At 53.0% G+C, this 27,856-nt stretch overlaps 2 protein-coding genes across 2 annotated transcripts; one reads left to right on the forward strand and one right to left on the reverse strand.

The window, feature by feature from the left end:
* Window positions 1-2,469: 2,469 nt before the first annotated feature.
* LOC119103708 (acylphosphatase-2) lies at window positions 2,470-19,544 on the reverse strand. The gene is made up of 3 exons (XM_037227342.1): window positions 19,335-19,544; window positions 12,425-12,551; window positions 2,470-2,605 (listed from the first exon to the last, which is right to left on the reverse strand). The coding sequence occupies exons 1-3, from the start codon at window positions 19,393-19,395 to the stop codon at window positions 2,491-2,493; spliced, it is 303 nt and encodes a 100-aa protein (XP_037083237.1). The 5' UTR covers window positions 19,396-19,544; the 3' UTR covers window positions 2,470-2,490.
* Window positions 19,545-21,274: 1,730 nt separating this feature from the next.
* On the forward strand, window positions 21,275-23,829 carry LOC119099835 (proton myo-inositol cotransporter-like). The gene is made up of 2 exons (XM_037222928.1): window positions 21,275-21,301; window positions 23,278-23,829. Exons 1-2 carry the CDS (start codon window positions 21,275-21,277, stop codon window positions 23,827-23,829), a joined length of 579 nt encoding a protein of 192 aa, XP_037078823.1.
* Window positions 23,830-27,856: the final 4,027 nt, after the last annotated feature.

A 27,856-nucleotide genomic window follows, 5' to 3' on the forward strand; every position in this document is an offset into this window, starting at 1 on the left:
TAAGGGTCCGTAAAGCCGAACTGGAACCTCTGTGCCAATTATTAGAGCATCTGGGGCGATAAGGGATCTTGTTGCGTCAACGACGGGTCCTGCGTCGCTCTGGGGCCAACTGCCCGGGTCAGAGGGTATGCTGCGTCAGGAAGAGGACCATTGTATGATGTGTTTCTCTAATGATCTCCAGATCGATCAGGAGACCTCTCCTTTGTGTCACCAGAATAACAGTCGGTGGGCATCCCGCGCTGGGACGGAGCAGTACCTCCAGCCCTTGTCCGGGAACGGTAATGTGCCCCCTGGTGCCTACTCACGAGGTTCCTTGCCCGGAAGAACGTAAGGGGTCTGATCAGTTAATAGAATGGATCGAAATGAGGTAAAACACAAAAAAGACCATCACGTTTGCCTGTGAGTGTTCATCCCTTTGCAGAAACGACTTGTGAAGTAATTCACATAAACAGTTTTGGGCCTGCGCGCTCGCAATCTTGCGAACAGCAACAGTAATGGCTTGAGCTGCAGTTTAAGTAAAACCGAACGAAGTTGGCCGCTGTCGACAACACACGGCTGCGGCATTTACTTTGTTTGTTAATTCGTTTCTTTCATCAATTTATTAATTGGACAGGTAAAATATGCCTTCTAAACGTAAGAATTAATGTCCTAAAATGTTCAAAGATCCTTATTTCCGATGCGTTATCATTTTATCTCGCACATTGGCGACGCCGCGCGGCATGTGGAGACTGCAGCGCTTGGTGTCAAAATTGCTGTTTCTAAGGCTCGCGAGCTGCGCATTTTCAGCAATGATCTTATATAATGTTGTCATGTCACATAATTTCATGTAATTTTGTCACAAAATTTCACAGAATTTTGCCAAATGGTTTGTCATATCTATGTCACAAACAATTGTCACTTTTGTTCGCTGATCGGTTCCGACTGAAGGCTAAAAATTCCCAGACGAAGAAAGGTTGGCCATGTTCATGCAAAGTTGTGACCCCATATCGATCCACAATGTACGTTCGCAGGCCCCCAATATATCTGTAGATTCAAGACTTCAATTCATTTGCTTTGAGATAGAAACAGGGCTGCATCTGTGGGTAGCTTCTGGCTTGCGCTCCAGTAAAATAAGTTAAAAATAAAATTAAAACGATGAAAATCGTGCCCCTGGAAAACAAGTGAACATATCAGCGTCTGGAATGGCTCTTGCTAACCTACAAGCATCACAAACATAGACAAGACCAAATGCGCTATATTTGCTAGCCTGCCTTCCGAAACAAACTAAGGCCCTTCTCTGTCTGTTTCCTTGGCATCTCTTTGGCCGGCTGCTGTCATGTCGCTTGACGTTTGGGACCCACTTAGCCTAGTCGTCGCTATATCGAGTCTCTCCAAAACGCAGCAGAATGATGTGCCTGTATCCCGAGAGTGGAACCCGGGTTTCACATAACCTTTTTATAACTGGTATCCGCTGGAGCTAATGAAATTCTATGATTATGTCAGAAAATCTTATATCATTTCGTGGGCAACGAATTCCAGACATAGCATGTAAACAAGCTCCAGCGCCAATGCAAAATATTGCACTCGTAACTGTGATTGGCCATGACGCGTCGTGTCTACCGTCCCAGCTCCTTTCAAAAGAGCTATGCCTTTGTGTTTGTCCATCTCATGTTCTCTTTCTACTCCTGCAACGGCCATATGTGCACGTGGTTTGGCGTGACATATTCAATAGTCATGAAAGGAAACACAATAGCCTTGAACTATTGGTACAGGGGGCTTTAACATATGATTATATTACCCTTACGATACTCAGCGCAGGAGCATTCCCACAACCGCCTTTTCATTTCGAGAAAGTTTGTCGTCCACCTGGTCGTGTATTTACAAACCAAGCACGAAACAGAGCTCATTGGGCGGACCCACAATGTTCAGTCCCGCCTGAGCACGCTGTCACTACTGGTAAGCAGTCCCCGTCCGTGACGCCCCCGATCACTAAGGTAGTTGTCCGGCCTGTTACTGGACGAATCCAACTTCACTGCAGGTCTGGACCGGGCCAGCGGACCGCGGCAGGCCAGCGAAGACCAAAGGGGGTACGTCGCGGGGGCGGGATACCATCGGCGGCATCGGCACGCGTCAGTCCTCCCCGATGTCCGCCGCGCGTCTGACATTCCCCAGGGACAGCGGGCCAGCGAATTTCGCGGCGGAATCCTCCGCCGTTGGAGGCCGTCTGTCAGCGCCGTCAGCCCCAACGATTAAGCACAGATCGACATGAGCGCTGGCCGTTATCAGTCAGCAGCGCATCTCCTAGGGCGTCGCGCATTGTTCCGACATCACCGATGCTCGGCGACCGCCTGGCGGGAGCGCCCCGCCACACCAGCCAACCAGCGGGCGGACAGGCGCCGCAGGGGCGCTTCGGGACCCGGCGGGAGCGCCCCGCCACACCAGCCGGCCAGCGGGTGGGCGGGCGCCGCAGGGGCGCAGCAGGGCCCGGCGGCGACGCCAGCGGAGGCCCCCTCAGAAGCGCACCGAGAAGCTGCTGAAGTCCTGCGCGTTCATGTAGATGGTGTTGGAGAGGTCGCAGCGCTCGGGCTTGGAGCCCGGGCTGCCCGTCCTCGTCATCCACTCGACTCTGTTGGCGGAACGAACACGCTGTGATGGGGACCTCCGGATCAATTGCCGAGGCGGAACTAAGCTGCAGCGGTGCGATAGCTTAGGTATTTGTTACACGGATGATCTTCTGTTGGCGTTGGGCGATTAGCACGGGCGTTATTTCTAGTGATGATTATGGACTGTACTGGAGCCTAAAGCAAGATTTGGCAACCGTCAGTTTTCAATAATAAATGAACACGAACAGGCTGTTCGTGAGCAGGGTGTGTTCGCAAACAGCTAGCGGGCCGGCGACAAGAGCGCAAACGAACACAAACGAATACAACCTCAACAGTGAGACACTCGAAGAGACCATCACTCAAGGAGACACTCAAGAGACTACCTCTTTCCCACCCCGCATGCGTGTCTTACGGCATATCCTAACTATCTGGGCGACACATAGGACTTAATCACAGTTACTATCATCCCCCTGGCATTTTACATGTGCATGTGTGAACTGCATTGTTTTATGCAACAATGTCAAAAATATGTTAGCAAGCTGTTCACGACATGACCATGTTTGCGAGCATATGATCGAACGGCAGCAATTTAGCAAACGAACACAAACACAAATGGAACTCATGATTTCATAGGTCTGGGAGGCAGTTATCAATCTTTAGCATGCCAGGATAAACAGATTAAACGACGTTATCAAGAAAACGTCGGTTAATTTTTTTATTCTCCATGTTTCGATACCTTGCGCATGCTGTCCATCGTCACTGGTAGATACGGTTAAACAAAGAATTACATTTAAAAACAAGACGTTTGAATCCAGAAAGTGCTCCAACTCTGCGTAAACGCCGCCACCAAAAATGTCCAAATGATCGATAACAAGAGCGTCCACATCCCAGCATATGATGCACAGTATTTTGCCAAGAGCTGCACGATATACAGGTGGCTATGCCGGAAGGCTACGTTGATCCATACCAAGAATTAGGTTAAAAAACTCCTTTTCGCGATTAATAGGCACCGAGAACATTGCACAAACCTCACGAACATCACTGGTACTCAGGTTCTCACGTCCCAGCACCTATTACACGATACTGCTAGGGGCTGTCCGAAACTCAGACGGCTACACTGAAAGGTTTCGGTGACCCGTGCGCAAGTATCAGCAGAAATATAAATTTATGAGCGAAAAGTCTGGTCCACACGGCCGTCTGTACCAGCCCCTGGTCCACACTGCCGTCTGTCGCAGCCCCTGGTTTTCTCTGCCGTTCGCCGCAGCCCGTGTCGGGTCACTCAGCTGCCCAAACAGCGCGCGCCGGCTGTTTGACGTGTATGGAACGTGAGCCGCCGCTACAGAGGTCGCTCTGGTCGCACCGCCAGTCAGCCAAGATCCAACACGGCGGCCCCACACTGAGAGCGGTCGCTTCACTCCGGTGTGGGCGTTTTTGGAAGTTCTTGCTCAAAGTCCGATCCAAAGTCCAGGCATGGACCAGCTGGCCGTCCGAAAGTGCTCAAAGAATCAGGTTGGTCGAAAGTTCTCACTTTGATATATCAAATGACTACTATGCACAGCCAATAACCCCAGTCAGTGCTCGCGTCGCTGCATTTTCCACTCGAATCAAATGAAACTAAAAAGATAAGACATAAGTAATAGCCGCATTCCTCGGAGAAGAAAAAAAAAACAGTAAAATCTAGGCATAGATGTGTTGATGTTTCGGCAGCATGCTTTTATCGAAACAATAGCAGAAGATGGAACTTTCTGGACAGCCGATAACCTACTGACACAACTTCCGCCATTGTTTCGATAGAGACATGTTGCCGAAATATCAACGCATCTATCTCTCCATTCTCCCGGTTTCTCCTCCCAGGAATGAAGCTATTACTACTGTCTTACCTACGTGAATAATGTTCCTCGCAAATGCACTTAACGACTTACGGAGAGAAGAAAATGATCGTGGGTGATAGGCATCTGTATTAACTAAGCTGAGATGCGCACCAATTCGCGACATGGCAGGATGATATTGGCTGTTAAAAATCCAAATATTTCTGTCCCCGTCCGTCTAATTAGTACAGCATGTACCGGACCCAGTCCCACTTGCTCAAGGACATGATCCTTTCCATGTCCCTCGCACCAGAGGAGCACGGTCTGCGATATGAGTACCATATGAGGCCTACCAAGACAACAAATATCAACAAATGCAAGAAATGCGTGATAGTCTTATTGTTAAACTACTCGCACGTCTACCACACTCGTCACGCATCATGTCTACCACACGTGTGTTACTTGAAGTGGGGGACAGTGCATCAGCTGACTTTCTGCGCCTGACCTGAATGACCCCAAGGCGTGTTTCTTAGAGCGGTACAGTGCATCAGCTGACTTTCTCCGCCTGATCCAAATGATCTCCAGGCGTGTTTCTTAAAGTGGTACAGTGCATCAGCCGGCTTTCTCCGCCTGATCCTAATGACCTCCAGGCGTGTTTCTTAAAGTGGTACAGTGCATCAGCTGACTTTCTACGCCTGATCCTAATGACCTCCAGGCGTGTTTCTTAGAGCGGTACAGTGCATCGGCTGACTTTCTGCGCCTGATCCTAATGACCTCCAGGCGTGTTTCTTAGAGCGGTACAGTGCATCAGCTGACTTTCTGCGCTTGATTTGAATGACCTCCAGGCGTGTTTCTTAGAGCGATACAGTGCATCAGCTGACTTTCTGCGCCTGATTTGGATGACCTCTAGGCGTGTTTCTTAGAGCGGTACAGTGCATCAGCTGACTTTCTGCGCCTGATTTGGATGACCTCTAGGCGTGTTTCTTAGAGCGGTACAGTGCATCAGCTGACTTTCTGCGCCTGATTTGGATGACCTCCAGGCGTGTTTCTTAGAGCGGTACAGTGCATCAGCTGACTTTCTGCGCTTGATTTGAATGACCTCCAGGCGTGTTTCTTAGAGCGGTACAGTGCATCAGCTGACTTTCTCCGCCTGATCCTAATGACCTCCAGGCGTGTTTCTTAGAGCGGTACAGTGCATCAACTGACTTTCTGCGCTTGATTTGAATGACCTCCAGGCGTGTTTCTTAGAGCGATACAGTGCATCAGCTGACTTTCTGCGCCTGATTTGGATGACCTCCAGGCGTGTTTCTTAGAGCGGTACAGTGCATCAGCTGACTTTCTGCGCCTGATCCTAATGACCTCCAGGCGTGTTTCTTAGAGCGGTACAGTGCATCAGCTGACTTTCTGCGCCTGATCCTAATGACCTCCAGGCGTGTTTCTTAGAGCGGTACAGTGCATCAGCTGACTTTCTGCGCCTGATCCTAATGACCTCCAGGCGTGTTTCTTAGAGCGATACAGTGCATCAGCTGACTTTCTGCGCTTGATTTGAATGACCTCCAGACGTGCTGCTGGCAGCCACGGGCGTCAGAGTCTAGACGAGCGCCTAACGGCATTAAGCACCAGCTACCTGGCTATAACTCATCTAATTTTAGATACGCCAGGCTAATTAACGACCTGTGGCCGGATGGTGAGAGCCACCTGGGAACGGTCGTAAGCTGGCGCGGAAGCTGCAGCACAGCTGGGAGGGATCACGCACTGGGGTCGGCCTCATATCGCACGGTTCGATCTTTGATATGGCTGGCTGTGTTAACGTGGCATCCATGTGTCGCAAACGCATGATGTCACACACATTTGCGTTATTCTTTCTTTTATAAATTAAGTCCGACCCTTTCTCATTGGATACACGTCTGGGATCCGAACTCACGCCAGGCAGTGCTTGATGAGGGACATGTGAGCCGCCATCCGAGCCTGAAATTCGAGGTCTACGGCAAAACTTTGCGGCTGAAGTTTAACGGGCCGCAAGGACTAGTACAGTTCCCCAGCCTCCGGCCTCATCGGACCTTGAGCGAACCCCTGCCTGCAGCTACGGGTTTTCCCAGCCAGGGGTAAATAGCGAGCACGTCTAGCGACCCTAACCCAGACCCAGCCGCGGTTAGGTTAGCAGGTAGGCACTCTAACCTATTGAGCTACGAGGACGGACAAATCTTGATCCCTGGTTGCTTTTGTACACCCAGTTCAGTTCACAGACAGACAGGTATGCATGCATTGAGGCCGTCACAACACTGGCACCTCTGATGTACAGATTGCTTTTGTACGCTCAGTTCAGTTCACAGACAGACAGATATGCACCAGCTGGGTCCTGCTCTCCCCCCGGGGCGGTGGACAAGTAGATGATCCTGTTCGGGCTTGATTTGGGGAAAGTGACGCGGTATTCAGAACTTGGTCACCTCTAAGACCTGATGATAGATCCGTCATTGGGTCACAGCTCGGGCTGTGGTCGGTACCTGTTACAGCGGATTGTCAAAGCAATGTGCCCGTTCCGTTGGCCAACTCTCGTTCCCTTCCAAGAGTTCCAAGAGAGCCTGCAATCCTCCATTTACGATCCGTCTGGTCTTGCGACACCGCCATCACAAGGAGGTGCGTGTTTTCCCCCGCGGCGGCGGTCGGCGGCGCCTGCCCGGTCCCCGTGTGTCGGCTGCCAGTGTTGTGACGGTCCGTCACCGACCGCGTCGGCCAGCCGCCGCTGGCGACGATCCACGGAATGTGGCGACGCTGGCGGCCGGCCGACCCGCCGAGTCGGCACCACCGGCCGACCGTTGCTGCCACATCAGGGACGGTGCACAGAGTCGGCACCACCGGCCGACTGCTGCTGCCACATCAGGGACGGTGCATAGAGTCGGCACCACCGGCCGACTGTGGACTGCCACATCAGGGACGGCGCACAGAATCGGCACCACCGGCAGACCACCTCCACCACATCTGATATGTACAGCGACTGCATCACAGACATACTGTTGGTGCACAGGTACGCACACTATCGACACCAGCGGACTATTGGTTCCATTTAGCACCGACCGGCTATTGGTGCCACGTCCGAGATGGGACGCAAAGATGGCGCCACCGGCAGACCGTTGACTCGGTCAGTTTTGCAGGTCAGTTGACTCGGCCGTGCGAAGTTGGTGCGGGGTCGACGACTTCGGTCGACATTAGCCTGGGCGGCCCCGGCCCTCTGGACAATGGAGTGCTGTGGCATGGCCTAGTCAGAAGCCGCGGCCTTCCGCCGATGATACAGTTATGGGCAAAGTGGCGAGCCTGATGAGCCTGGGGATGTGGACTGCGGCGCTAATTCTCAATTCCGAGCTCCCGGCCTCGTCAAATAACTAATCACGGGAGACGAGGGATTCCTGGAAATCCCGAGATTACATCGGGATTATTTACCCCTCGCCAGTCTCGGCTATTTCATCCCGTTTTCTCTCCCTTTCTTTTTTGCAATAAGGTGCGATTCGCTGCCGGGTTCTTCATCCCACTTGCCATGAAAAGTCAAGAACGAGATGGACGGTAGCTCTTTATGTGATCTGCATCTTGCACGCAGGGCATTTCGTCCTCGGTAACGTGTTGGGTTTCTTCCCGTAACTTTTCGAGCGCAGGAACATGGAACTAGCTCAGGTCTAACAATGGCGCAATTTGCCTCCCGAGTTAATGTGAGGACATGCTGGGCCAACCCGTAATCTGTAGAAACCATGGCATTGCCTGCCCTTGCACTTACAACCGTAATGTGCGACGATGACACCGATGGGCTGTAAAAATTTTACCCATACGAATTTTGGTTATTACCAAGGCTTGAACTGAAGTAACCATGACCTTCACAAAACTTTGCGGTGCCAGAGACGCATACCAGCCATTTCAGCGTATGATACGTTGACTAATTTGATGTCAACTCTAATATTTGACCCGATGTGGCATTGAACTCGGATGACTTGACAAACAGCTGGGATATGGAATACACACATTGCACAACCATTCTAGTTAAGCAGCTGCAGATCGAATAGTCAAGACGATACAACTTGTATCGTGCATGGCGTGTAGAGCCAACAATTCGCTGAGGACCACTGATTTTCTACTTTTCCACCGTTACAAAAGAAGTCATACTTCGTTTAACGGGACGAAATATGTAAGTCGATCAGGTTTTGAAAATTTAGGCTTAGCTAGCCAGAATTGCTTTGTGATTTCCCGAAAGGCTCACTAAATACCTCCTCACAAACAAGACTATGTTTCAAAACACCATAGCGGAGAAAAACACTGCGTGGCCGTTCGTGCTGTTCCAATTTTGGGGGAATTAATTCGGTTGCATAAACGCGAATATAGATTAGGTGTGTCAGATTTGAACCGCAAAATTGGTTTTTCAGATGGGTTCTCAAATAACGTTGTCAGCTAACGAATTCCTTGTAATTACTCTATGTCGGTCATCTCAATCATCACCAATAAAGGCATTACCTGTCCATTAACTTTTATGTTATCCATATGAGGATAAAACGTTGGTAAAGTTCATTCCAAGACCGATTGTCTGTTGTAATAAAATCATGAGTTTGCGTGATGCGACGCGACGACCAAAAACGTCCTCCAATTATATCACGCCATTCGTGCTACTTAACCGCAACGTAATAAAGTCGATTGGTTTGAGTGTACAAAAAATATGTTTTGTGATTGTGAGTCCGCGTGCGGATTGTCACAGCTACCATTGCTGTGAGTCGACGTTGCTTACAGCTGTGACTGGCTTCTTAAACGTCACATTCCAGAGAAATGTTTCAATATTAACCGAGATCATTTACTTCCTTATTGCACGCTTTTGGCGCCACGCGTTCCGTTACCGCTGTCATGTACGCACGGTGGAAACGTACTCTTCGACAGTGCAACCGTAGCAGACATTTTTTCCGATTTCCTCAGAGAGGGTAGAGAAACCCGACCCTGCAGTCACATGGGTCGTCGCCTTTGCTAAATTATCGTGAAGAGAGTGCAGCGTTTCTATAGACCGTGTTCGAACGTTGCGCGCAGTTTTCCGTACTGCCTGTTGCGAAGCGGGCTGTTTGTTTGCACGGATGGTATCACCGGGCCCAGCTCATAGTGTGCACCAATAAATAACTAGCTGCTGCTGCATAGTGGAACCACCGTCCATCGGAGATTAGTGTTACTGTAACATTTGGTTGACTCTTCCCATATCTATGTTTGTACAGATTCGTCCCGGAAAGTAACACAACTGCCTTCGTCGTAATGCTGCTTCAGTCAAAATATTGCGCAAATGATTTTTTTTTCTTTCTTGAAACTGCGGCCCTGGAATTGGAGCAATGTAACCTGGGGAATCAATAGTTATTTCATTCCCGGACCCTTGTATTCCAATCCCTGCACTGGCTCTCTACCTGCGACGGTGTGCTCTGACACAGCTCAGACAGAGGCTGCCTGGGCTCCTGAGACCTGGAACGCCAGTTTCTGGATAAATTGATGCGTAGCTGTCATGGCAAGATGCATTGTGTGCCGCTCTTTGATCGCATGCAGCGAACACTCGCAGCCTTCTTCGACGAAGTGTCATGAAGTATCTTATGTATGATCGCAGGTGATTGATCGCATTCTGAGGTCGTGCGAATGGCCGTTGCCCTGGTGGCATCGGCTGCAACTTAACTCACGTGTGCCCGAATTCCATAGCCATTCGCCGACCCTCATGCATGGTCGGTGCACAAACCCACGTATAACTTTTGGTAGATGTTATGTGAATGATGTTCTTACTGTCTTACTCTGGCAGTAGCCGCATTAAGTCGGTACACCACTGATTGCTCCGTTTTCTTATCATTGGTGTTGTTACGCTGATTTACATCAGCAATCGTGGCAACACATCACGATTTTCCATTCCTTTGCATCACCTAATTAGCTTGTATGTGCATTGCCGGTGGCTGCGCTCAATTGAGATCAAGTGGAGACAAAAAGCGGGAGACGCTTTCAAAGTCGGTGATTTTTATATCACCATGCATCACCATAAAGGTTTAACGCATAACTTTTACGGAGAGTGGGTGGCTTTTGGCCCAGCCGGATTCCTGCCCTCACGCCTGACCGTGCCGGTAGGCGCCCTCATGCACCGCTTCCCAATGCATCCATTTATCTTGTGCCTTCGCTAATCCCTGCGGGCGCTGAGTCTTCCTCCGCCGGGGGCTGGGCGACAAGACCGGTGGAGCAGCCCGCGCCGCGGGGCGGTCGGTGCCGGCAGAGCAGCCCACGCCGCGGGGTGGCCGGTCCCGGCGGAGCAGCCCACGTCGCGGGGCGGGAGGTGCCAGCAGAGCAGCCCACGCCGCGGGGCGATCGGTGCCGGCGGAGCAGCCCGCGCCGCGGGGCGGTCAGTGCCGGCAGAGCAGCCCGCGCCGCGAGGCGACAAGACCGGGCAGAGCAGCCCGCGCCGCGAGGCGACAAGACCGGTGGAGCAGCCCGCGCCGCGGGGCGGTCAGTGCCGGCAGAGCAGCCCACGCCGCGGGGTGGCCGGTCCCGGCGGAGCAGCCCACGCCGCGGAGCGGGAGGTGCCAGCAAGCAGCCATGCGCGGGGCGATCGTGCCGCGGGCAGCCCGCGCTGCGGGGCGGTCAGTGCCGGCAGAGCAGCCCGCGCCACGGGGCGGTCGGTGCCGGCTGAGCAGCCCGCGCCGCGGGGCGGTCGGTGCCGGCAGAGCAGCCCGCGCCGCGAGGCGACAAGACCGGGCAGAGCAGCCCGCGCCGCGGGGCGGTCGGCGCCGGCAGAGCAGCCCGCGCCGCGGGGCGACCGATGCCGGCAGAGGGGACCGCGCCGCAGGGCGGTCGGTGCTGGCAGAGGGGGCGGTCGGTGCCGGCAGAGCGGGCCATGGCTGAGAGAGCCGCCGAGATGTGCGGCACGGCCGGACGCGGCGACCGCGGTAATAGCTCACCGGCTGCTGTCCTGATCAATGTCGGCAGCCGGCGGCCCGCCAGCGCCGCTCTGTGACTGCGCGTGATGGGTGTGTGAGACGAAGCGCGACTATCCGTCATCGAATTGGGGGCGGTTTCCAGTCCTGTCCACTAAATGATTAGTTCCCTCAGACTGTGAGCGACTACGCCAGTTCGTGGCTGGCCACTGTCCACGTCGGACGTATGGGCACACAAATGACATTCAGGAGAAATGATGCGCTACGCTAAAACACACGAAAGAGCAGATGTCTATACAGTTCCCATTTGATGGTAGTCTTCCGAACCTGCGTCGGAGCAGACCCCTGTAAAAAGAGCTCTAGATCTAAACAGGCGACGAGAAAGCAAGAGGCAGGCTTCTTCATGGCTCATTCTGTTGTGAACCTGGCACGCCTGGTTTTTGGAGACAATTTGGTCGAAAATTTGGCAGCAGTACATGGAATCCCAAGAATAACCCTATGAAAAATTCTGTAATTTGCCCCATATAATACCTCTTAGACTCACTGGGCAGCTAAAAGACACGTCTTTGTCAATATTTCAACATGTGGAGCGATGCCTTGATACGGCCGACCCCGTTTCAGCCTGCCTTTTCTTGGCAGCTGTCCGTCGATAAGCATAAGCGGCGACTGTGGTCAAAGAACCCGCATGGCTGCCATAAATTGGTCGGGGCCCGACACCACCACTCAGCTGCAGGCGGTCACGAACGGCGCTTTCTGTGGGCGGATATGGACGGAGCATATCAATATCGTACGACGTTAAGCCAATGAAATAGTAAAGCAGACGAGTGCGTTGCGTTGGCGTTCCAGCGGGGTCGCGCACCACGCGGCGGCGCCCAGCGCTGGGGCGCGGCCATTGACCGGGCCGTTCTGCAGTCGTAAAGCGGCCGTGCGTCGGCGATAGGCGCTTCCGGCGCCTGTTAGTGACGGAGACCAGCAGCCAACTTCGGACGGCGGGATGCGATGTTAATCACGGGGCGTCCGTCGGGGGCGTCGGCCCGCCAGCTGGCGCCGCCGTCCGTGCCGACGAGGCCGGCCGCTCGGCCGCCCCTCGGGAGGCGCGGCCGGTCGGCGCGCGACCGCTTACATTTCGTCCACCTGCGTCTTCAGGCCCTGCAGCTTCCCGCAGATGGTGCCCTGCTTGGTGTTCTTCACCCAGCCGGTGACTCCGTGGCTGTCGCACATCTCCTTCAGGTATTTCGGGAAGAAGCAGCCTGAGGATAAACGCTTCTGTTACATGCATTCCTGATCACACCCGCGCTTTGCTGCATTTCTAGCAATGCAGAATGACACCGTCTGGAAACGCAAAATACGAACTAAGATGGTGTTTATGCCGATTTTTTTGCAATGGCCGAGGACCGGAGAGGCGTCACCATGGCAGCTTTGGCAGCACGTGTCCTATCACTCTGAAAACGCAGAAGTTATTCCCTACAACCCCATAGACGCCTGTGACTGTCGAACATGCGTGCACGGTTTCTGATGAAGGGAGAGAACACGCAACATCTCGCACATCACCTTCAACGAACTTACCGCCACGCAACGCCTACGGCACGGTGTAAACGGCTGGCCATACACACTACGCGCGAGTCCCCTCAACATTGATGGGGCCTCTCGTACCGCTAGCGTCACGCCAGAGCCCGCTCGCACGCCGCTTCATATGCTCAACACCCTTCCCACGCTACCTGGCAGCTGTTCCAACGTGACGGAACTTCAAATCTCTGCATGGGGCCATAGGCCTCCAATGTTAAGATACCCAAACACTTATGTCAGATTGCACTTTCGCAATGCGGGACTTTTCGCCCAACGTTACGGCTGCGTGAAATAATAACTCACAATGTTGCAAAGAAAATACCAATTGGACGAATTGTAGTTTATCACTTCATGCATTTCTGAAATGTAGCTATAAAAAATAAGTATACCTCCCTTTAACCGGCGTGCCTGCGAGGACGTATAATTGTTTAGTTCGTCTTACCGCTCGACCTTGTTTGCAGCAAGTCACCTATCGCCTATATATGCCGCGTAGGCCAGTGGTCAGGATTATCGGACAACTTACACTGCAGGAGCCAGCAAAGGGTCGTGATTTTTTTAGGCCCACCGTAGGTAGGTAGCCTAACATATTTTTCCCTCAGGTCGTTGAGATGAGTCAGTAAGTGAATGAGAAGTTAACATTGATCACTTTTGAAAGCTGACGTGTTTCACAACTGGTCCTGCACGCCAGGATATGTGCCTGAACTCTTACTTTATGAACCACCCACCCAGCAATATTTGCAGCCTAGTAAAGTCATGATGTTAATGCAGTGCCTATGTCTGTTAACTTTCGGAACTGTTAAACTATTTATGCCTGTTTAACTTTGGGGAGTGTCTGTTTATTCCTCTCGTATCTGCCTTTTATGGTAGCTGGATTTTCACCAGGCTATGGGAGCGTATGTTTGTTCTATTTAGCTTTGCACCTGTTAAAAGTAGAACACTGCACCGGTACAAAACTACAATTTGTTCACACTGCCTTCCATGAACCATAACAGTCAAAGAGCTCAACGAAGCAATGCATTGCTTGTAATTAGGGCCATGGTGGCTCTTTTCACGCTTACAGAATTAGCCAGGAACCTGACATGGCACCAAATCTCCAATGCACGAGAACTAGGATAAGCAGTTGCGAAACCCTTGGAAGGTCGTCCGGTCTACTAAAGAAGTCGGTAGTTGTATCTACAAAAACGCTTCCGCAACGAACTTTACCGGCTCTCTTGATCGGCCTTGGTGACAAACGATTAAATTAGAGAGAGAGAGAGAGAGAGAGAGAGAGAGAGAGAGAGAGAGAGAGAGAGAGAGAGAGAGAGAGAGAGAGAGAGAGAGAGAGAGAGAGAGAGAGAGAGAGAGAGAGAGAGAGAGAGAGGAGAGAGAGAGAGAGAGAGAGAGAGAGAGAGAGAGAGAGAGAGAGAGAGAGAGGAGAGAGAGAGAGAGAGAGAGAGAGAGAGAGAGAGAGAGAGAGAGAGAGAAGAGAGAGAGAGAGAGAGAGGAGAGAGAGAGAGGAGAGAGAGAGAGAGAGAGAGAGAGAGAGAAGAGAGAGATATAATAAATGTATATATGCATATATATGTATATAGTAGGTAATATATACAGTATATATGCATATATATGTATATAGAGGTATATAGAGGTATATATATATATTCAGTACAATGCAACACTTGCGTGAAAGAGCTAGTGCCTACGGCAGTTGGAAAGATAAAATTGAGAAGCCTTGTTGCACGGACTGACCTAGGTCAGCCAAGGTCCCCACAATAAGAAATACGGCCCGTTGCCTGTGGCCGAGGACATAAACTATTTATGTTACAAGAGCGATTTCGCTGCTAACGATGACACTCGCGCAGAGTTGCATTGTTACGTAAAGTACAAGCTCGAGTAACGGTATACCCGCGACTTAAATGATTCCTCGATCAATACTCAATCATCCTTAAATGCTGCCCTGGAAACATCTACAGAAGAACATTCACTTTCCGCAGCCAGAAAATATCAGTTCCAGTGTGTGATTCATTCCCTAACTGCCGAACTCATTATCGACCGCGTGGGTTGATCAGTGCCATCAGCGGCCTTCAGCAGTGACGACGGGGTCGTCGGGCAGACCTGCACCCAATCAGCGGCTGCGGTTGCCGCCAGCCGAGCCCGCCGGACCGACCGCCAGACCCGGCCGGCCTGGATGGACGGTAACCATCGGGCGGTCCCAGAGAGGCCGGCCCCGGAGCGTTGGACATCGAGCGGTCCCAGACAGACTGACCCCCGAACGATGGCCATCGGACGGTCCCAGAGAGGCCGGCCACGAGCGATGGCCATCGAGCGGTCCCAGCCAGACCAGCCCCGAGTGGTGGCCATCGAGCAGTCCCAGCCAGACCGGCCCCCAGTGATGACCATCGGACGGCCACAGAGAGACCGGCCTCGAGCGATGGCCATCGGACGGGCCGCGTCGGCTGCGATGAAGGAGCGCCTCGCTGCTGTCAGCGCGCGACGCGCCGCCTGAACGCTACGGTCGCCACCCGCCCGCCAACCGCGGCGGGCCGCCAGTGCCCGAGCGAAACGAATCACCGGGAGGAGGGGGAGGGGGCGGGAACGGGAGGCGTCCGCCTCGTCAGGATGCCTGTCAGGCTGTACGCTCAGGTCGCTCGCTCGGGTCGATTAGGATCGGCCGGGGCAAGACGTGGTCAGCTGAGGTCGATTGCTATTAACGGCTGCGGCGCGCCGGCTGCCCCACACGTTTCGCACGCGCGCGGTTATGTGGTGACCTTTCCGGAGTTTGGAGTGCTCACGCCTTGGGCGAGTTTGGCGGCGGTGAGAGGTCACGGCAGACACAGGCCGGTCGGATGACCCGCGGTCGCGCCGCCAACGGGGGGGACCGTTCTAGAGTAGCAGGGTGCACGACCCACGGCCGCCACATGTGTGAGTGGTCTGGAGCGGGACCTCGTCTGCGTGGGAACGGGGGGAGGGGAGAGGCATGGGGCGCACATGATGGGAGCTGCCGGCAAACAGAGCTGTGAGGTGCGCGCGAATGCGACCAGTGTTACTCGGAGGGATCACTTGTGTTTATCGCGAGGTGAAAAGCAGCAGTGACGTTCAGATTGCCTGGAGCCAAGAAATAGGGGCGAGCATGATCTCCTAATTTTAAATTTTTGGTGCATTTCGGCGAAATCTTTTTCGGAATCCAATTCTTCCAAAAATTACCATCAGAGATACAGTTTTATATAATATGTTGGTGAGCTAAGCCTTCACCTAAACTATGCCCAAAACAGGTTTTCCCGGATTCGGCTAACTTCCATGTCAGAGTTGGGTGGGGGTGGGGGGTTGAGTGAAAACCCCGTTACCACACAATACCCGGTAAGTATTGAAAACAACAGGGATCCCGTCCCTCCTCCAGCCAAACTCGTTCCTGCGCCTGTGAAATTTCCCATTGTACTGAATTTCGAAGTCTATATTTAGTGGAAGCGTTCGACGACACCATCGACTAGAGAACCAGAAACACAGGCCTGTAACACGATATGCTTCAGTTTTGGCCTAAGCTTAGCAGTCATGTCACAGTAGTGTGCTTGCTGCAAGGCATGCTCCTTTACTTCATATGATGCTTTTGTTGAACACCTGTCTGTATTTCGGCGATGATACCTCCAATCAGATGATAAAGTCAGGATGACGCTGACTGGCCAGTGACTTTTCATTCAGGCCTTGTACTCCTGTCTGCCCCCCCCCCCCCCCCCCTGTGTGTTGGCTTGATGAGCGTAGTATTGTACCATTCATTTTGGTCACCATTTCCTCGACATCTCGCGTGTTTATGGCACCAGCGCAACTGTTCTTAACGCGATCGATTACACATTTAGCAGGACTAACTGGAAGGAACGGGAAGTGGTAGACAACCATGTAATTCCGTCAGCACGGTACGTCAGAAAGAGCTCGCACATCCTCTCGGCTTTCTACCGTGTTTACCTAAAGCACCTCCGTCCAGGGAATTGACACCGCAGCGTGTTGACGGAATACGGCCTGCTGTGGAGTGGAGCGGCGGTGCCCGTGGGCCGGGCGGTAGAAGGTCGATAGACGGGCGTGCCCGGCGGGGCGGCGCCGGCTCCGGCCCGGCCCACGTACCCGGCCTCGCCGACACGCGGCGGGTGACCGCGGGGACGCCCGGACGCCATCGTCTCCGCCGCCGGAGGTCGCGCCGATGATCGCTCCATCGGCCCGGACTCCCGGAGGGCGACGCCGGCCGCGGCCGTTATTGACGCAGTAACGGCATCGGTCGTCTGGTGTTGATTGATGACATTCATCACCGGAAATTGCGCGGCAATGATTTCCACCGTTATACCGATTTTCATTACGGAACACTTATTTATCCACCATGCTTCCGATCAGAGCATTCATAGCGTGCAGAGGTAGACTAAGGTCACTCGTAGGGTAGCCAGCTAGAAACGTACATTTTTATAAGGTTTGCTACCTCCAAATCCATCTGGCCACCGTGCCTATGTCTCTTGAATTGTGTCCACTATTGAACAAAAACTTGTGACGTGTTTTGCGTGAAAATGTGCTCCCAAAATACATGCACACTGGTAACACATACACGCCCCTAATTCATTACGCAAGCACGTGAATATGTGTCAAAATAAACACCCCAGTGAGTTGATCCGGTAAAAGATGGTCGTTTCTACCCTCCAGCCGCGAGAAAACGACTGAGCCGCGACCAACGCTTAGAGACAAAGCCGGCCGAAATGGATGCAAATGGAAGCTGGGCGCTGCCGACCATCCCGTGCTCGGTCTCTGTCGCCGGTGGCCGTTTGGCTCCTGCGGCGAGCACCGTTCGCAGCTGGCACGCGGCCAGGGCGCGCTGCCGACCCGCCGCTGACCCGGCGGCGGCGGCGGCGGCGCCGGCCACAGCGGCCGGCCCGCCGCCGTCGGACGCGCACTCGGACGGGTGAGCGACGAGGGTTTCAGCCTGAAGACGCCTGACGCCTGACGCCTGACGCCTGTGTGCGCGCCGCCCTCTCACCGCAGGCGGGGGAAATAGATGGCAGCCGGCGGACCGCCTGGGGCGAGCGGCCCCAGCTCGCCGGCGTACAATAGGCCCGAGTTTCCGGCCGGCCCGGGGAAGACCGATCCGTTGCGACCAGCTGTGCTCGTTTGGGTCCCCAGCGACAGCGGTGACCGACAGCCCAGCTGCGAGCTGCGGTCACAAGCCCGTCCGGTCACTGGTCTGCCGAGCTGACGCCGGCTCCGACGGAGCGGCGGTCACCACCTGCGGTCTGGCTCGGTCTGTCGGTCTGGTGATCACGGTGGGGAACGGCCCGGCTGCCCGGCCGCCGGTGGCGGGGTGGGCAGCGGCCGCCGGTGCCAGGGTGGACAGCAGCCGTCAGTGCCGGGGTGGGCGGCGGCCGCCGGTACCGGGGTGGGCAGCGACCGCTGGTGGCGGGGTGGGCAGCGGCCGCAGTGCCAGGGTGGGCAGCGGCCGCCAGTGCCGGGATGGGCAGTGGCCGTCAGTGCCAGGGTGGGCAGCGGCCGTCAGTGCCGGGGTGGACAGCGGCCGCCGGTACCAGGGTGGGAAGGGGCCGCACCGCCGCGGACGGCCGGCCTGACCGATAGCCGGCCGGGCGGAGCGGAGGACGGCCGCAGCCGACAGATGAGACGTGCCTGAGTAGGCCACTGTCGCCCGCAGATGGCCGATGACTGATCAGGCCATGGCGGTCGATCTCCGCCAGCCCGGTCCCATGCATTGTGTGGTGGGGCCGCGCATCTGCAACCTGGACGCCGGCGCGCGGTGACGGAACGAGTGGTCCTGAAGCCTACCCCGTACTGATGTGAGCCCAGGCCAGTGATAATGGTCTGAGCGTCCGGCGGGATGTGCACAGCCCAAACTCTTGCCACACACTGGGCGGGTCTGGCATGGCATGACAGGCATTGCCTCGATGTGAGTCCGAGCCAGATTATTTGCCTAAGTTCCTCATGCAGCCAAACTGTTCTTCAAACGGCATTCATTCCACGTTCTTGACTTTGCTGCTCACCAAACGGACCTTGAATGTTCGCGACAGACATCTTGTAAAAAGTGGGACATCGTTTTTTGAGTTTACACCAGCCCTGGAAAGCTTCTTTGATTTTCACGGGCTTGAAATGTAACACGAATCCCCTGAAGATTTAATCACGTCGCCTATACAGTATAAGCCAATAATGTTGTGTGTGTGATGTGATGTGTGATGCGTGATGGCGTTTTAAAACCTGGTGCGGTGGCGGTCAAAAGTGTTGGGTCAAGACCACATTTTGCACGCATGATTCATCCCGCGGACGCACCTGTTCATGACAGCGTGCTCTGGAAAAACCTTATCGTAATTGTCTACAGCACTGGGGCCCTTCTGTCCAGGTTCACATCCCCCCGTCAGAAGTGTCTGACAGGTACCTGTCAGACACCTGTCAGGCACCTGACAGGTACCTGAGGCCTCCCTCGCGGCTCAGCTGCGCGAGCTGCTCAGCGCCGCTCCTACCTTGCACGTGACCAAACACCTCGAAGTCGACCGAGAGCAGAGGGTCGTCGGAGAGCGTCATGGCTGGCTGGTGGGCCGGGTCACAGGAGGTCACCGGAGGTCAGCGGTCTGAGGTCACCGGAGGTCAGCGCGGCCTGAGGGAACGGCTCTCACGGCCGGCGCCGGCGGGACGCGGGACGCCGAGGCCACTACTGTCGCCGCCGGTCAGCCCGGCCCGGCCCGGTCTTCTCCACCGGACTATTTCGGACCGCTGGTGACGGGGCGGCACCGCCGGCAGTTGGGAGGTCACCGAGGCGGCCGTGCTGCCGCCTTTATGGACTATGCACGCATTGCCAGATTGGACGAACTCAAGGAAAGCTTTGTGTTCAAGTCGGTTAACAGGACCGCTGAGAAAAGCTAAAAGGAAAAGGTTATATTTAGAAAAAAGAAGCTTTTTGTAAATAGTATCAGTTATATTTGATGCTTCACTTAGAGCAGCATAATGTCGCTATAATTGGAGCATCATCGAATATTGCGACAGATTGTGCAGTATGCGAAATACAGTCTGTCTTGTTTGAACCCGACTACAATTATGTGATAACGATGACTCGGGAATTGAAACCTTTTTGCAGGTTATATAGTATATGAAATGGCCACAACCAGCGCACACATTGCACAAAACAATTTCTGCATTCATTCCAAGAATGAAAGAAATTGCCGACAAGCGGGCCCCCCACCCGAACGGCACAGCAAGCAACGCTTATCATGACAGTGTGATGTATTTCAGATGCATGCTACTAATCTGACATTGATCAGCTAGCGGCGATCGGTGGCTTCGTAAACAGTGAATGCACGTAGGGCTGCGGGCTGAGCGCCGCTAGCGAAGCTTTTTTGATCTTTGAGAAAATTATCAGTCTGAGCGAACCAGTTCTGCCCGACTTTTACACCGCGTAACTTGAAAAGAAATAACGTACTTATAACGACAGCTACCAGGTTTCTACAATGATATGCAACAACAAGCGCAATGATAAAAGGCCGTTTTTTGTTAAGTGTTTAACATTTACACCGGGCTTTCCAGCAACATTACGCATCACCACGACTTGACCTTCATTCTTTCAACACGGAAAACGCAACATTCGCAAATTGCGAAAGAGTTGAAAAACAAGGGTTGAAACCGGGTTCAGATCTTAATGCCCTGGCGTCACAGCGACTCAAAGGCGTCACGACGTCATGCTGATAGATGGGAAAACGTAATTCCGCCCCAACGGAATTTGGAACCGTCTAAATTGTCACCTGGAGCCAAATCTCTCAGAAACCGTTGGAAGATATTTTTGATGCGAGAAACCACAAATTAAGTGCTATGCAGCATAACCATAAAATTTCTTCATTTCGGGGGCTCATTTGCATATAAGTGTCACCTGCTGGTTATCAAACGCTGAATGATGGTTGAGGCTAAACTAACTAACAGGTAAAGGCACGCTTAACATAACCAGCCTAATATAACCATATAACAAACATAACCTATAACCGGGGGCGAATCCAGAGGGGGCCACGGGACCATGGTCCCCCTTAGGCCCCGAAGGAGCTCATTGGCTCCAAGGGGGCCCATAGCCGGTCAAATAGGTGCAGTTTTTAACACAAAAAACAAGCATAGACATTTCTGGATTTCTAGACGACCAAGAATAGTTGCAAGCGAAAGTAAAGGGCCCACAAGAAGTCAAAACAATCTTTAATGATTGAAAAAGTTGTGAATTGGGAACTCCAAGCATATTGCGCTGTCTAAGGGCCTTATGCTGTTTCTGGAGGACCTGTATGCCCACTTGCAGGGACATTCCGATCTTTGAGGAGCCTTCCACGTTGCCCTTGAATGCTTTGCATTTGATCGGTGGACCCTACACTGTTGCTGGGCCCTTCCTGCCAGCGTGCCGGGACATCCTTGTCAGTCAAGGGCCCTTCCATGGATGCTTTCCATCCGCCAGAAGTGCTCTGTGAGCTATGGCCGAGGCCCCATATCTTAACCTGCCGGGGTACTCTCGGCTGCTCAGGGGCCATTTACGTGGGTCACGGTCAACCTACCTACACATCTCCGATACGCCCAGGGGCCCTCTACCTTCGTCTAGGTCGCCCCCAGTTTTCTGTCCCTTGCTTAGGGCCCTATGCCCTTCTCTTGCCGGGGCCCATCTGATAGCCTGCTTGGGCACGCTAGGTCGTTCGGGGACTCTCCACACTGGATGTTGTGTACTTCTCATTTGAATGGGAGGGAGGTGGTGCTACGCTCTTGTGGGGGCCTATCTGATAACCTGCTCGGGCACATTCGAACGTTCGGGGCCTTCTTCATTGGGTCTTGGGCACGCCCATTTGAATGGGGGCCCTAGCACTTGCCGGGGGCCCCGTCTGTTCGCCTCCCCGGCCACACCAGACTGTTCGGGGGGGGGGGGGGGGCTGCACATTGGGTCTTGGTGTTTGAATTCAGAGCCCTGCGCTACTATCGCGGTCATTTGACAAGCCTGCTATGCTCTATCATTCGGGGCCCTCCAAACTGGGTTCTGGGATACTTATAATTTGAATGGAAGGTCCTACGGCCTTGTCGGGGCTCCTTCTGAAAAGGCACTTGGGACCCATTCGATCGTTAGGAGACCTCTACATCTGGGTTTGGGTACTTCCTATTTCAATAGAAGGCCCTCCGCTCTTTTCGGGGGCCCTATCTGTTAACCTGCTTTGGCGCACGCGATCATTCGGGGCCCTCTACATCATGTCGTGAGTATCTCATATTTGAACGGAAGGCCCAACGCTCTTGTCGGGGGCCCCATCTTTTATCATACATGGGCACACTCGATTATTCTGGGTCCCTCTCACATTGTGTCCTGGGTACTTCCTTACCTGAATGGAGGGCCCCACGCATTGGGCTCTGGGTACTTTTTATTTGAATGGAGTACCTGCGCTCTTGCCGGGCCCCTTCTGATAAGACACGCGGGCAGATTCCATCGTTCGGGGACATTTGCGCAGGGTCTTGTGTGCTTCATATTTGAATTGAGGGTCCTACGCCCTTGTTGGGACCCCGACCTGTTGACTTGCTCTGGTACACTCGATCATTCGGGGCCCTCCACATTTGGTCTTGGGCATTTCCGATTGCAATGAAGAACCCTACACTCTTGACGGGGGCCCTATATGTCGACCTGCTCGGATACCCTCGATCGTTCGGAGCCTACGCCTCATGTTGTGAGCATTCTTTATTTGAATGGCTGGCCCTATGTTCATGGCGGGCTTCATCTATAAAGCTGCTCGGGCCGGCGACGGATGCAGAAGCGGGGGGGGGGGGGGGGGGGCACGGGACCATACCTCCCTGGTTATGCCGTGATGAGCTGAAGGCTCCGGAGGGGCCCATAACCGGCAGAACGGACGCAGATTTCTAACAACAAAAGCACAACCAAATTGGACGTTTTGGGGCATACAGACGATCAAGAAACAGTCACTAAGAGTTAAGAGTTCATAAGCAGACAAAGTTAACTCTGCGCTGATCGAGAAGGTGTTACTCGGGAAAATGTTGGGGCTCATTACGTTGTCCAAAGGCATAACGCTGTCGATTGCCCATAACGCTGTTGATTGCCGTATGTCCACTTGCCGGGCCACTCTGATTGCTAAAGAGCCTTCCACGTTGCTCTTGACCTCTTTGCATTTTCTTGTAGGGAGTGACGCTGCTGTTGGGTTGCTATCTGCTTCCTCGCCTGGGCACTCTTGACTGGTGCAGGTTGTCCTCCGCTGACTCTTTCCATTCGCCTGACAGGCTCTATACCTTTTTTCGGGGTCCCATAAGCCAGGGTACACTCAATCGCTCAGGGCCTTTCCATATAAGTCTCGGGTTCTTTCCACTTGCTTGGAAGCCTTGCATTGTTGCTGTGGCTCTTATAAGGTAAGGCGTCTGTGTCTGTGGCTGCGCGCCGGCGTCTGTGGCTTCTGCTTCCAGGACCTGGCGGCCGGGCCGGTCAACGGCTCCTGCCTGCCGATCGTCTCTTCCTACAACTCATCGGCGGCGGCCGGCCGCTGCGCCGACGCCGCTGCGCTGGGTGTGGATGGGCTCACCTGGGCGCCCGACTGGTGCCCCACCGACTATGCCTGGCTGCCCATCACTGGCATGTTCTTCTACATCACACTGTTCCCGCCTGGCCTGGGTGCCATGCCATGGACCATCACCTCCGAGATCTTCCCGCTGTGGGCCCGCAGCACCTGCATCTCCATAACCACAGCCGTGAACTGGTTCTTCAACTTGCTCGTGTCGCTGACGTTTTTGACGCTGACATATGCCATCACGCGCCAGGGCACGTTCTATCTCTTCTGCGGCTGCACAGTCACCGGCCTGGCCGTGTTCTTCATGGTCGTGCCGGAGACGCGGGGGGTGCGGCTGGAGGAGATGCCTGCGCTCTTCTCGCAGCCCTGGGGCCTCCACGCGCCGCGGCGTGCCCCGGCAGACCGGCCTAAACCGCAGCCATATGACAATGAGGCGTACGACCCGTCTTGATGACGTGTGATATACAGGAGAACTATGCGTAGTGTTCTAGATGTTTTGACCATACATGTGCACCAGTCTTTTGTGTCCGTGCGTTGATAAGTGAATTTGGACGTGTTTAAAGTGTTGGGTTTATTACAATGTCCTGGGCGTTGCGCACTGGGTTGACTCCAAGCTTCTGCTGTAATCGCTCCAATTGGCTTGTTTTCCGACAGTTCGCCAAATACACATGCCTCTTATTTTCAAACCTGAGAATACATCGAATGGCCTGTCACGTTGAGGCTTCTTTCATCGATAGAGACCCGATTTTCCTCGATAGGATTCCGGACATGGCGACTGGTGTCGCCTGAGCCTGCCAGGTGACATTCCATCCATTCACCGTTTTACCAAACTCTGAATAATGTGCCGAACGGTCAGGTATCGTACGGGGTCCCAACTCGCGCACGGCGTCACACATAACAAATGTCGCATCGGCATGCACAGAGCAAGCAAAAACTCAGTTGAAAACACACATCCTGGCCGGCCCGACTCAATCATAAACTCTGAACGCGATGCGGGCTGGATTAACTGTAATAAATTGTTAAACGCTTACTGCAGACTATTAGGTCACGCAGAACTTGATCGCAACATTGCTCATCATACGACTTTACCTCCCTCATTCTGCCAACACGGAAAACTTAAGATTTTCTAATCGCAAAAGGGCTGAGAAACATGTGTGGAAAACAGGCCCAAATCTCAAGTACCTGTCAATCGCATCGTTTTGGGATTTTTTGGGATGGCCTCAAGCATCAGCAAAAGGGCAGTTGACGAAATTAAGCCACTTTTCGAATTGTTATTTTTTAATTAATAAATTATTCGAAAATGATTTCGAATAAAAGACCGTTTGGCTTCAAACAGGAAAGATTAAACGGTGAAAACAACACAGGTTATTAGGTACATTGTTGTGAGTGATATCTCCTGGAAATGTTTGCGTTTATTTGCAATACTTAAAACAAAATTGCCCAAACCACGAACCATTGCGAAACCACGAATCATTGATTTCATAGCACAATTTCCAGGCATGGCTGGAAGCAGAGCCGGTCAATTTCAAGCAATGTTACTCACATGATATCATACAAATAGTACATCTGTGGACCAGAGCCAGCCAATTGTGATGAAAGGCATTGATCAAACTTATTGCTACCGGTAGCCAAAGGCATCCGGTTCCATGAGGTAAGTTATGAAATCACCTACGCGATGGTGGATCTTTCTCAAGCCTATTTTTGCCTCGCCCGTCACACGACGTAGACGCGTTTTGCTAGTAGTGAATTTTGAGTCTCTTCTGTAAGGAGGATAAAGGCCATTTACATATTAGGTCTACTTATCTTCCACTATACTAAAGAAGCAATGTGTGTGTGTGTGTGTGTGTGTGTGTGTGTGTGTGTGTGTGTGTGTGTGTGTGTGTGTGTGTGTGTGTGTGTGCGCGCGTGCGCGCGCGCGTGCGTGCGTGCGTGCGTGCGTGTGTGTGTGTGTGTGCGCGTGCGTGCGTGCGTGCGTGCGTGCGTGCGTGTGTGTGTGCGCGCGCGCGTGCGTGCGTGCGTGTGTGTGTGTGTGTGTGTGTGTGTGTGTGTGTGTGTGTGTGTGTGTGTGTGCGTGTGTGTGTGTCCGCCACTGCATTCGGATCACCTGCAAGCTAACCGCTAAGGAATTTTTAATGAGATTTTCACACGAGCAAGGCCTGATGGCAGAGCGCGTCTGATTCACGTCAAAATTCTGCGTTTCACAAAATGAGCGCGTGGTGAGCGAAAAAGGTTGCAAAAATCCCCGTTGGTTTAAAACGGGCGACACCAATTTCGCGACGTCCGGCTGACGGCCCGACACGCCTCTTTTCCCTGATCCATTTCTCGATAACCACGGGTTGCAGCAACATGAAAATTACAGTCAGATATACAATGGAATGGGCCATCGGGCCGGTGTAGGTTTAAGGCGCCACGTGGTACGTGGCTCGTGCACACGAGGTGACAAGATTAAATCGGCCGTTTTTTTACCGATTTTTACGGTTTGAATCACATCTCCGCACCTAGAGTAGGAAGATTCGTACCTTTTGCATCCCAGTACTCACAGTTAAAGTGGCGTTTGTGCAACATCGCGAGTTTGTGCAACGCAGTGTTGCACTACAAATTCCAAGATGAATGGCAAGACACCAAGTTTTTAAAGTCAGCGCCGGATACAAGCCGCTACCGTCAACGCTGTTCAGATTATGGTGGTAAAATTGGCATCAGCATGTTGGTCAATTCATCTTGTCTCTTTTGCGCCCTTTGGTTGGTCACATTTTGCAATGGTTCGCTTGCAAATGAGACTAGACCAATGGGTTGCATGGCGGGTTTCGCACCGCAACGGAACGGTGCAGTCCAGTCGTCGGCCGCCGCCGTCAGCTGTTTCAAGGTTTAACGACCCTCTGATCACGTGACTTGCTGCCGTAATTGACTGCCTCCGACCGACTCTGCCATCTCGCACCAATGTCTCGGCAACGGCGGGTCAAAGCGGCTCAAAGATGGACTTTGCTTTCCCCCACGGGTTTACGTGTTTTATGCCACATCTCGGCACCCATGGCACGAACACACTCGGGATTCGCGCGCTTCAGTGATTAATGGTAGGAACGGGACGGTAATTAGTGGTGACACGTGCCAGATGTCATGGCACCCACGTGTTGAACTATGGATTTGCACGTTTCTGCTCCTTTGACGGGTTTGCATGTCTTTGGGATATCTCAGCAGCCAGGGAACAAAGTACGTCGAGACTGGCATGCTTCGATAGGCGATCTAACGGGCAATCCCACAACCGTGTACAATGTGGTACTGCACGTGTCGTGTGATACGTGCACATTAGCTACGAGGATGTCTTTTGCCGATTTCGTCGATTTTGACGCTTTACGCGACAATATCCGCTCTTGTGGCACGTGGTAACGCGAGGCTAGCATGCCGCGAGAAGCCATTGAGCAGGATTTTATGGTGGCGCAAGTGCTTGGTGGCACATTACACGTGTCAGCCACACACGAGTCAGGAAAATGGCTTTTGGTCTCTTCCACGGGCTTACACGCTTTGTGTACATCCTTGGATATAGCGCACGGACACATTCGGGAGTAGCATGTATTGATAGGGAATGGAAAGAGCAGTCACTTGTCATAAATTGTCATGTTGCACGTGTTGTGTGCCACGCGTGCGCGAGCCAAGAAGGTGGAGTCGGCCACTTCCGGCCATTTTTACGTTTTGCACCATGCTCGGCATCTAGAGCAGCTAGAACCATCAATCAAACCGCGAAAGACAGATAATTCAAAATTCTATGTTTCCTCAAGGAGTGCGTTGAAGCAAGCGTGCGGACGCTTGTCCTCTCCTACAAAGACTCTCGAAAGCTTACGCTACACATTTTGGGTCATTTTTATCGCTTCTCCTATCCTTGGTTACTGACTAGTTACGTTGAGGAAAAACCGTCTCCCCTAGTTACGCTGTGTTAAGCGTAACGTTTCAAAAAGGTGACTTCTGTTTGCTTTCTTACTGGGCTAGAGGCGCGAAACAAAGACGAGCGTGTTGCTTGTGATAACAGTAAGTCGACGGCAATCCGGTTGATGGTTTAAAACATCGAAAAAGCGTCTAACATGCTTTGGAACCACGCCTGGATGTAGTGGTAGGCTGTCCAAAGCCTCTAACCATTGTTACGCTTTGGTTACGCTCCAGGAAAACTCCTTTCCCTCTCCATCCGTAACGTGAATTCTCCTTCTGGTGTTTCTATGTATACACTCAACAGTGCATGCAACTGCATCTATACGGTTGTTTCACGACGAACCATACTGAAAGCATGTACGGACGACACGTGCTTAACTTTATTTCAAATAAACCTTAGCGTAGACATCTAGCGTCTAAGACACGCAGCCAACGCACTCTAGTGGAATCGGCAGCATTAGGTGGCCGTCGCTGGGATGCTAACAAACAACGTCGAATGATCCGACCAGCTGACAGATCGAACAGTTACAATACTGGCATACGCCTGTACTACACATCTC

The sequence above is a fragment of the Pollicipes pollicipes genome, unplaced genomic scaffold (assembly GCF_011947565.3).
Source record: "Pollicipes pollicipes isolate AB1234 unplaced genomic scaffold, Ppol_2.1 Scaffold_2555;HRSCAF=2994_pilon_pilon_pilon, whole genome shotgun sequence".
NCBI lineage: Eukaryota > Metazoa > Arthropoda > Thecostraca > Pollicipedomorpha > Pollicipedidae > Pollicipes > Pollicipes pollicipes.